The sequence below is a fragment of the Vigna unguiculata genome, chromosome 6 (genome assembly GCF_037176805.1).
Source record: "Vigna unguiculata cultivar grain cowpea cultivar isolate G323 ecotype 2 chromosome 6, ASM3717680v1, whole genome shotgun sequence".
Lineage (NCBI taxonomy): Eukaryota > Viridiplantae > Streptophyta > Magnoliopsida > Fabales > Fabaceae > Vigna > Vigna unguiculata.
The window spans coordinates 37,918,442-37,930,345 of record NC_140797.1 but is presented as its reverse complement, the minus strand read 5'-3'; the positions used below and the strand labels follow the sequence as shown (position 1 = coordinate 37,930,345).

Sequence of the window (11,904 nt, the reverse complement as noted above, 5' to 3'; positions counted from 1 at the left end):
TCTTGGGTTTTAGTTAAGAAAGTTTAATGAACAGTGAATTACTTAATCCCAAGGCATCACTGTGTTAATCCCTTGGCTCAAAAAAAAAAATACCAAAGAATTATTGATTACAGTAATTAATTAATGAAGAAAAAAAAATCTTAAAAGGTAACTTTCTCTTTTGAGGAGGAGTGGTCCATGTAGGACATAAAGACAAGTTTGTCCAAATGCAACCAACACAACAGCAAGATGTAATAGAATTATACAACATAGTGTTTGATGCATAAAGCTTAACTTATGTGATGCATTAAATGTTCCTATGCCTTGTGTTTTTCACATAGACAAGTTTTTTATGGTGACTTCTACCTTCTTTATCTTGTGGGTTAAATACTTCAAGCCAATAAATTATTAACAATAAATGCTATTTTATATGTAATTTTGTATCTTATCATTAATAATAACACTAGTTCTGATTATGAAGTTTTATACTTCTTGTCTAATCTTTTTAAGAAATTATATTTTGTGGGATTTCCATTATGTTCTTCCATATCGAGACATATATATTTTATTTTTAAATATGGTACTAGATATTAATGGTGGTGTCAATGTCTTATGTGGTTGGACTTATGTTTCATTGGTGTTGTGTCTCTCAAGTGAAACTCTCTCTCTTTAAACCTAACAAAGACAACTTCATGATATATAAATGGATGCAAACCTCAATTTACAAATCAGTTTTGGTATAATTGAGTTAGACTTAAAGTTCAATTCCTAACATGGAATTAGAATCAGTTATGAGCTAAAACTTATCTTAACAATATTTGTTGTTTATTCGGTCTATTATGTCATCCACTATCGTAAGATTTGTTATTTGTTGGACTTATCGTGTCACTCATTATCGGATCGTCCATTAATATTTAATTTCACATGAAAATCTCACATTATAAATTAATTTTGTAAAGTTGTATTAGATTTAAAATATGCTTCTTAACGTAACAAAACAAAATAAAAAATCAAATATAATTAAGATAACAAGTAAAAATAAGTCTAATTTAACTTTTAAAACTAATTGTATTGTGATATTTGTATTTATTTATGTATTTATTTATATATTTAACTTTTAATTAGAAATTATATAATTACTAATTGACATGTTACTCGCAATAAAAAAATAGTGTAAATTGAACTGAAACACATGCTGTATGTTAAATATATATAAATAATTGTAATATTAAATTAACTCAATTTATTATAGAAATAACTTAAATTAATAAAAAAAATATTATAAAAATTAAGAATACAAAAGACAGTTTATAATTGAAAAACAATGTTAGTACATATCACTTAATTTTGTTTTATGTTTTAATGCCAACGGCGTATTTTATACACAATAAACATGTGGATTCGACAAATATGAGCATCGTTGTTGGTATAGCTTTATGTAGCATACCATCATCAGGTACCAATATTTCAAAGTGGGGCTATATTCGCGTCAAAAGTAAAAAAAGTGGGGCCCGTGTATTAATGAAAGTCATCAAATTATTTCAATTTTTGTTTTACTACATTATTTAAATATTGTTTCAGTAAATCATTCAACTATTTATTAACTATTTTCTTCTGTTAAATCAGAGTTTCTATAACTGTTTATTTGTACTATTCACCAAAATATGTTTAAAAATTATATAACTTTTAATGAAATTTATTGAGCGAAATATCATCTCAACTATACCACTTGAGATTAGCTTTTCAAAAATCATATAAAAACGCTTTCAAACATGAAAAATAATAAACTATTTTTCTATAACAAATCTTTATATAAAGTTAAATTCTTGGAAAAAAAAACAACTCTATGTTATCCTTTCTTTTGAGTGATTTAGTTAAAACTTAAACTCATATATATTTCATATTTATAGACACTTTAGGTTGTAATGCATTTTGATTACTTTTTAAAAGTATGTACTAAATTTAAGAAACTCTTACGTAAAAAATATTTAGAACTATTACTATAAAAAACAAGTAAAAAAACGTTTGGATAGAAATCATAGTTAACTAAAGAATTATTGTTCATAATCCTTAATATATAGGAAAATTTATATAAATTTTCAAGTATCGAAGATTATTTTGATTTTGGGAAGAACAAACACAAAAGTTCAATCACATAAGGTATTAACAACATTTTTAATCAAAAACTTTAGGATAATGAATTTATGAGTATTTATCGTGATATAGAGCTCTATTTTCTCATTTCTAACCAATATGAGACTTAGACTCACATTTTTTTCATTTCTAACCAATGTGGAACTTAGACTTTCTTAAATTTTTATAACATGATATACGTTCTTTGAAAGAAATTAATTTTCTTTTGTATATTGAATCACCATAGTTTTTTTTTCATTTTATCAGTTATTTTTTAACATTGAGATTTTATAAGTTTTCTAAAAATAAATTAAACCCTTCCTTCCAAAAATTATAGATAGGGCGAGTAGTTCTACAATTCATTAACTGTTCCACAATTAGGTTTTTCTTTTGGGCATCAGAAAACATATTTTTTCTTGCACGCAAGTGCTCTGAATAAAAACTTGGACCATTTGAACAGTGGAGTAGGTGATTGGTTAAGTGTTGTTTGGTTTAAGGTCAAATGGTTATGATAGTGTGGAAGATAATCAATTTGCATGTCGTGTTTTAGGTATTGTCTGTGACAGGGAAAATTTAATTTCAAGGTGTTGAAATAATTTTTTAAAATCTTTCTAAAAACACTATTAATTTTCAATATACAATAATTCATGAATTATATTGAAGATAATTATTTTAATGTTAATAAATTTATTTGTACATTTTGATATTTTGTTGTTGAAGTTTTTGCGAGAGTGGACAGGAATATTGTGAAGTCAGTGAAAGAATGAGTTATGAATTGGACATTGTTCTTTTAAACGATTTGACAGGTCTTCCTTGTGAAGCTATTTAGGGCATAGGTGGTTAAACCCTATTTTAACCATTACCAACGCTCCAATGGCTATCTAGCTCTTCATTCTGCATCAACACTGCAATCTACCTGACATTTCAAAACACTGCACTGCACTACCAACTTTGTTAGATGTGTAACCATTTTTTCTGGTTCTCTTTATTAGGTGTGTTAGTCGTTACTCAAATCACATCATTTAGATATAAAATCACTTTCTTTTAATAAATTACCTAAAATGTAACATTAAAACAATTACCCATTTTAGATAAGGTCAAAAGGAAATCACTTAACATTAAAGTTTAATCAATAATATTTAGATTTAATTGACTCTTTTTCTAATGGGTTAATATAGTTATTTTGTTAAATTAGTATTAACATCATCACCTGTTAATTTTTTTAAATATATATTTAACAAACAATAAATTTTATAAAAATAATTTAAATATATGATATTTTTATATTGTATTATAATAAAGTGAATTTTAAGACTCGCCATAAGATAAAATTTATATTCATTTATATATTAAAGACATTTAACATACTCGAGATACATAATTTTGTGTGTGAGAATATATATCAATGCATTGTTTAGTAACGGTCTAATGACAGGTGAAAAAATAAACCCAAAATGTAAAAGTAAAAATTCTATATAATGGTTGGAAATTCAAGTATAAGTTTAAGTTTTACCTCGAGTAAAAATAAAAAAGTTGAAAATTTTAGGACGAAGATCCGTAAATTTATTATCTTAAAGTTAGGTTAAAAGTAACGTGAATTTCTTGTGATTTGAGTTCATGTTTTATTAGTGTTATATGTTTCTGGTAATTCTCTCTGAAAAGATCTAAAGAGTGATTAATCTTAAAGAGAATTACAAATTGTTAATAGTATGGAGGTGGATCCAACATCGATTCAACCCCATGCAACTGAGATGCACGAGAGAATGAATGGAGTAATAGAGAGAGACGAAGGTGTGTGAAAGAAATGCAGAAAAAGGAGATGGGTCACTGTGTCTGAGGGGAACATCATGGAATGGTCTTCAAATTTTGTTAACGTGACCAAAAATGGGCATGTAAGGGATAGACATGTCCGTGCCCATGTTGTCTTCTTGTCAAGTGTCCTCTTGGTGTGGACTGTTTTAAGTGTTTGTGTTGCTAAACATAACAAGCAATTAAAGACATTGCAGCGATTACTTGGATCACCACCTCCACCATAGATCCAACTTACAGGGATATTTCTTTCACGAATTGACACACCCATTTGCTCTGTCATAAATTCTAAATCCTCAAATCCGATTTTGTCGGTCACAAACAACCCTAATCTGCGTGTGAAACTAAAGGGGTCCCCAAATTGCTACACATATGTATCTTCTTGTTCTTGGTTTTAACCAATCTCTATCTTAGGTTTTGGACCAGCTGTCACAAGCGCATGCTGCAGAGAAAAAAAAAAATAAGGGGCTCGGGAGATTTCAGTTTCAATAGCCCCTGCTGCATTTGAAGACTTTATTATCCCAATTATTGATATATGCTACAAAACAAGATGAAAGGTTCAACATCCATAAGTTGCTCACTGATTCAGATGGAGAAGAAAACGACTACGTTTTCAAAATCAATTAGGTAGATGAATAGGACCCTTCAGTGGAGATAAGTTTGGCAGGGGAAAATTATTCAAAATCTGATAGCGAATGGCAACTACCTTGTGAAATAATTGGAACAATGCAGCTATGCAATTGAATTTCGATATAATTATGCTAATCATTAATTCTACAAGGGTGTGATTTGACTTGTTAATCACAAGTGTTTCCTCTGAGGCCAGCACACCCACTATATTTAATGGATATAAGCACTTGATATGATACTATCAGTGAATTTTTGTTTCTGACATTTCGAAAACACAGTCTAAACTTGTTCATGGATTAGTCTTAACTGTAGTGGATTAACTTCTGTGTTTATCCTTTCAAGACTCAATTAATGAATGCTTAACAAATCAAACTTGACAAGAACCTCACTAATTAGTTTATCTTTCTGAACCTCATGCCTGTGTCCATTACCACATATGACATGTAACTTCACCCTGTGCTGAAGTAGCATTGACTGGCCAAAACAAAAGTTGAAATCTTTTATTGTTGTCACTTGTCAGAGATGAAGCTCCAAGAAAAATCTGCCAACACTGCCTAACACAAACAGAAGAAGCGTCAAGGGCAATCACACGAATGCTTATTGCTTACTTGCTGCCATTGTGGTTGCTTTTGGACAACCTTTTCCAATCCTATGAGGTGGTTTCTACAAAAGCACTTTGAAAGTGATGCATTGGAGCCAAGTCCATAGCAGTTATCATGAGAAATTTAACTCCAATTAGTTCAGTAGAGTTCATGTTCATGTTAATCTGGAGCATGTGAATGGCCTCATTGTAAAGAACATTTGCTGAGAGTGACATGTTGAAATTGGGCATGTGGATGTGTTTTGAATTGAATGCCCTCAGAGGGCATGTCATACCCTGAACACATGCAATGATAATGTATAGTGTAGACAAGCACATGATTTTGGAAGATGTTACAAGACATTATAGCTTGTCACAACTATTAGATAGTGAGGGACATGCTACAAAGCTTGCTTATAAGACCCCTGTACTTTGGTGGGATCCATATCAGTGAACTTGTCTGCTGCAACCAGACATGATATGATTTCACCCTTTGGACCATTTCTTTGCTTTTCTTACCTTTTCCTCCCACCTAGCTTCTTTCCTTCTTTTCAAACACAAAAAGACTAAACTCCATTCAAATTCCTCATCACTTCCTGTTTCCTTAACCGTTTGCTTTATTTGTTTCCAAGTTTAAAGCTTCATCTATTGGCAGCATATGTTAAAAGTCTCGTATCGATAAAACCAATTTATAGCATATAAGTGGATGCAAACTTTATTTTATATACTGATTTAGTAAAGTTGAGTTAGACTGATTTAGACTTAAAATCTACTTCTTAACCGCAATTCCATGAGATAACTAGAAAATAATGATATAAACCTTATATTATGTTGGTCAAACTGTTCTTGACACTGAATATGAACCAAATTTAGATTTTGAATAAGTGTCTGGACATGACTTGAATACAATTCATTAAGTGTTTCTGGTATTGATTTTCTACTGGAATTCATGTTTTACTTTTGATAATCTAATTGAAAAACAATGCTAAATAAACCCAACCAGTTTACAGAACAATCAAATTCAACTCCAGAGTAATCTAACATCACTTTTGCTGATATAATTTTTTGACAGTATTTATTACTAAAAAAGTGACTAAATTTATCATATATCAGTGGCACCGAAAACAAGTTTTAATTTGTTCATGAAGACCCAAGCCAAACGTTTTTACTGTTCATAACTTTGGTAGGAACCTAGATGATGTGTTCTTAAAGTTTGCACTCACACAGAACTAATATGTAATAACATATTATATTATTGCTTATTTGATAGGGTTGGGTAGAAAGAAATTTAATCATTTAAACTTTCTGATATACCTCAACGCACGTGCATCTGAAAGTTGTATACCTACACAAAACATTGTTAAAATTTAGGTTTATGTTATTTGAAAATTACCAAATATACATGATACCTTTTCATCTGCAATCTGCATGAATGGTTTGTTTGGACCACTCTAATTTAAACTTTGCAGTGTGGTCCAAAATTAAGCATTATATAGCTCAGAGTTCTGTGTTTGCTTTAGGCAGATGACATTTTAAATGTATATTTAATTTTTTTTTTACCTACGTTAGCATATATATACCTAATATTTCTACTTATATTAATTTCACTTCAATTTGTAGAATGGAAAAATAAGTTTCAGCCGAATTGTCTGCTTGAGTTTTCATGGAAATTAGGTTCTTTGCTGAATTTGTTTTGCTATTCCTCTACTATAATGTTGACATTTTAAAATATATTAAAAAAATATTTAAAATATTAACATAATATATTTTTAATATTGAGCAAAATACAACACAAAAAGAAACGGTAGATAATCTAAACTTATTTCCATGCCCGATCTTAAAAAGGTGAAGTATACAATATAAAAACAAAAATATTATGATGGTTTGGATAGTTTAAAAATATTTTCCTCTTTTAATTAATTGAAATATATTTCAAAAATAAAACAAACCAACGTGAAAATGAAAATGAACATCTTACATGTTTATTATTCTAATCTCAAATACATTAAATTTCACCATTGTTTTATTTTTAAAAGAATAATCAAGATAAACATATGAATTTTTTGGCTTTTTTTTGTATTTCTGGATTCTTTTGACCGTCGATTTGTAATGACCATCAAATTATCATGGGGGAGGACGATATTAAAGGTAAAGTCGTCCTCCTCTCAGCCGATTTTTTTTTTTTTTCGAAAAAACGATGTTGTCAAGGTGGAGGTCGATTTCTACACATTTGAGATTGAAGTCGTCAAGGTAGAGATCGGTTTCATTTTTTTTTTTTTAACATAGCAGTTTTATTTTATTTTTTTAACATACAATTTTCAATGAAGCCGTATTTAATGTAAACGACTTCAATTAACTGAAACCGGTGCATGTCATGACGGCTTTGGTTGCCAATTAAATGAAACCGTCAGGTGGCCTAACGACATCAATTGGTTTCAATTAATTGAAACCATGAGGTGGCCTAGCGACTTCGCCTTCCCTAAATCACTCACGCATTTATTTTAATCATGTTAAAGTATATTAATCTTTGTTTTTATTTTTATTCCAATTTATTATTATTTTTTACCCCTCATTGTTCAAAAAAAAAAAAACAAAAAGTGAAGTCATCAACCATGAAGACAACTTCACTATGGACATGACTAGAAACCAGACTCGTCCCTGATGACATCACTTTTTTAAAAAAAAATGAAACTAGCTAAGTGGAGGACGACTTCACCTTTAATGTCCTCCCCCATAACGACTTGACCCTGTTTTGCAAAAAAAAATTCGAGAGACTTTTTAACAAATTCGAGTTACAATATACCTCAATTACAAAAAGCCGAATTTATCATTATTTATCACTGTTCTTAAACTATGTGAGAGTATTAAAGTTATATTTAATTATCTTTAAGAAGAAAATGATACAAAGATTAAGAAATCAAGGGTTTACGATCAAGATAATGTACATAATAATAGTAATAATAATGTGGGATCAAATCAATCAATCCATTTATTTGTTTGGGAACTAAACTGGTTTATCTTTGAAACCCTTCTTTGATCAACTTTATTGTCGAAATCAATTTAACATATCAATTTCAAAACCTACTACTTGGGGTGATTCAGACTTTGTTCACTGTGAATAGAAAGTTCAACAAAGATGAAACGGAAATCGACAAATCCAACTCAATTGGATTGAGCCTTCTTAAGATTCATGCCTTTGTTTTTTTAGAAGACTTCAATTTTAAGGTATTATTCCTTCAACAAATCTAAATTCCTTCCTTACTTACTATTTCATCCAAAAGGCATTGTGTTAAAATACAAGTTGCAGAGTTTTTACTTACTTTTTGGAGATATGCAAGTTGAGTAATAAACAATTTTAATTACATAATGAAAATATCAGTTTTTGATAATGCATCATAGGTTTTATATTTTTTTGTCAACATATTAGTTAATACAAAAATACAAAAAAAAATAAAAGTAAAATACTGGTACAAATCATACTAACCAAATTTGTGAGAACATGTTTAGCATAAAACTATAATTTCGTTAAGATTGTCTAAGTTTGCAATGATTCAAATAAATATCAGACTCTTCAACTACATAAACAAATTTCTATGTAAGATCGAGAAAGTAAACTATTATTGAACCTGGAAGGTACAATGTTGGTTTCTGCTTTGTTTTTCTTGTAATATCCAAATCTTTCTCGATCTGTTTCCTTTCCTCTTCCTCTTTTTGGTCACGTACTCACCATTTTCTGTGGAGTTGTCTGATTTGGTTTCAAGATATTTGTTTCAAACTCAGAGAAATCTAACACGCTTTGTGTTGAACCGCAAACCCAAATTTACCGTTTTTTCTTGTTGCACCCTCTTAATTTCTAAATGCACCCCCTAATCTTCAATAAACATTTTACCGTTCTTAAAAGTGATTTCTAGATTAGTTGTTTTGAAAATATTCCGGAACATGATTCATGGAGCAGGATTTCCATAATAAAATTTCTACAAGTTTTTTGAAACATATAAAATATCCCTTACAACGAACTTTGCAACGATGATGATGTAGTAGCAATGATGACAGTGGCGCAATGAGGGGTTCTTCTAATCTTTTTCTCATATTGTGAACGTGCAGTTAATAATAGTGGGGTACATAAAGAAAGACATTGATTGTTTAAGCCCAAAGCTAACCCACTACAAATGGTGATAGTTATTCTTTCGGAAATTGCTTTCCGCACCCCCCCTGATTTCTTTTTGCGCCTTTAAAGGGATATTGAAAAAGTTGAAATAATCTTGAGTCTGGATCTCAAATAAAATGTTGGCAACCACAAACGTATAACGCGAGCTTTTTCTAATCTAACTATATGTTTCCTTTTAAATTTGTTAACCTTAGTAGCCAATATCATATATATATATATATATATATATATATATATATATATATATATATATATATATATAATGCTAACAAATTTGAAATCACCAACAGTACATGATTTAAAGGACAAAATCACTACTTTCATTAAATAAATTTTCCTCTGAGAACAATTAGTAGGACAAGTATCTATTATTACTTTAATCTATTTGAAAAATATTACACAGGGAATGAGAATTGGAATGGTGAGGGAGAAGAAGAGGAAGGAGAATGGTCCTTCCAAACATGGTGATTTATTATCTGTGAAGGACAAATTGTTTTCCTTCAAAAGATTGTCCAAAAGTCCAATCCTTGGGAGCAACATTGTAAGATGTAACAGTGATTCCATCACTACCAGTGACCTCAAAAGAAAGAGGTTGATTCTGCAGTAAAGCATTAACATGCCAGTTCTGACCCCAGTTCCTACCCATTGAAAGCCAACCAGTTTTTGAACCCTTAACCTTCACACCCACAATGTCTCCCATCCCACCCACATTACTAATCAGTGCCGAAATGAAGATTCCAGAACCACTTATTGTGAACCGCATTCCCCCTTCTCTTCTGCACTCTATCCTGCTCCAAACACAAATCCAAATCTCACTTTTCAATTCCATGGTGTTTTCGATACTCACATTTCAAATGTAGTAACTTTTGTCAAACACTTTCTTTCTGGTGGTTAAAGTTACATATTCAAAATTATTCCTTTGAAGGTAGTAACGAATTTTTAACTATTATTATTAATAAATTTATCATAATAGTAGTATTAGTAGTAATAATTAGTTATATAAATTCTGTCCAAAGGGAGAAAATGATGGAGTGGGTGAAGGAGTACCTGCGATACTGCACTGGCATGTTGCCGGTGCCAGTTTTCCAGATTGCGATTTTCTCGAAAACTTCGATGGGGAGAACGAAATGCTGCTTCGGAGGGTTACAGTGTCCGCTGAGGCTGTCGGCGTCGGATCCGTAGTTCGGTGCGCAGAAATTGGTGGCGGTGACGGCAACCGACGCGCCGGAGATGCACCAGCGGCGGTCGAAGTCGGCGTCCTCCTCGCGGCAGCGGAGCTCGAAGCAGGCGCCGCAGATCTGGCCGCGGTTGAAGAGGGCTTCGCTGAGTGCAGCGGTGGCCATGCCGTTGGGAAGGTCACCGTAGCCGCACGCGCCGCCAAGCGCGTCGGTGGCGGCGTAGTGCGTGGCATGGGCGAAGAGCCACTCGGTCGGTGGAGAGGAGTCGGGGTCAGGGGTAGATTGGGAAAATGGCGCGGCGGGAGGTGAAGGAGAGTATAAACCCGTGACTGTTGAAGAATTGAAGAATGCAAATAGAAGAAACAAGAGAGCGGTTAGTTTTGACATTGATTTACTTTTCGTTGTTGATGTTGTTGTTGTTGCTGCTGCTGCTGCTACAAGCGATAGCAAAGTGATGCAAATCATATCTTCTTTTTCGCTTTTTCATAACCTTTCTATCTCTTTACTTGTTTGTCTTTTTCGTGCCTTTTACTGCATTCATTTCTGAATAACTGTTCCACGTGCTGGCTATTACTCACTCAATCTGCATAATGAAAGCTTCGTAACTTCTGCACATTAGCACATTAATTATTCATTGTCAACCAAATGATCTTAGAGGACTCCTCTCAAATAATATTTGTATTTGTATTGAATAGAATTTTGAATACACATGCTATTGATTGCAATCTACAGAAGATGCTTTCTTTTCTTCAATAAAGTAGTGTTACCATAAATGTGTCAGTGGGGTCAAGAGGGGTCCTGTTCCCAACATGAACGTGGAATCTCAGAAGAAAATTTGTTTTGGTTCCTTTCTTAATTCTTTATACGTGAAGAAATCTAAATTTCCAGGTTTATCTATTTTAACCTATATTATATACCTTCTAAACATGGGTCTCGTTCCTTTTTTGGGGCGTGTATATAAAGAGAGTTTGAGATGGAAGAATCTAGCTCAATTAAATCTCCTTCCTCATGAATCAAGAACTTCTTCTTCTTGGACACAAGGAACAATCCAAATTGGAGCGTTCATAAATCTAGGTATCATCATAGAAATATGTGAATTTTATAAAACTCTTGCCAAAAGTTGTACAAATATTATAAAAATAACGGGGTGATAAAATTCAAATAAAATAAAATCTTAGAATATGATTTTTGCATTGAATTACTTAGACAAAGTTAATATAGATTTAGCTGAACAGAGTAGGACCCCGATATTATATACATATGTTAAACATATTTTGCATGCTCCCTACAATTCGTTTGGTCACCCAACATATCCTAGTCCCGACAATATTGCTCTGAAATTCACAAAATATGACTATGAAAATTTTCCATCTTTCTAAGCTTTTAGAATATATGAACAAGTAGGTTCATAAGCACTGCACAAGTAT

At 31.6% G+C, this 11,904-nt stretch overlaps 1 protein-coding gene across 1 annotated transcript; it reads right to left on the bottom strand.

Moving 5' to 3' along the window:
* Positions 1 to 9,596: 9,596 nt before the first annotated feature.
* On the bottom strand, positions 9,597 to 11,555 carry LOC114188687 (expansin-A13-like). Its single transcript, XM_028077283.2, has 2 exons — positions 10,347 to 11,555; positions 9,597 to 10,087 (listed from the first exon to the last, which is right to left on the bottom strand). The coding sequence occupies exons 1-2, from the start codon at positions 10,940 to 10,942 to the stop codon at positions 9,772 to 9,774; spliced, it is 912 nt and encodes a 303-aa protein (XP_027933084.1). The 5' UTR covers positions 10,943 to 11,555; the 3' UTR covers positions 9,597 to 9,771.
* Positions 11,556 to 11,904: the final 349 nt, after the last annotated feature.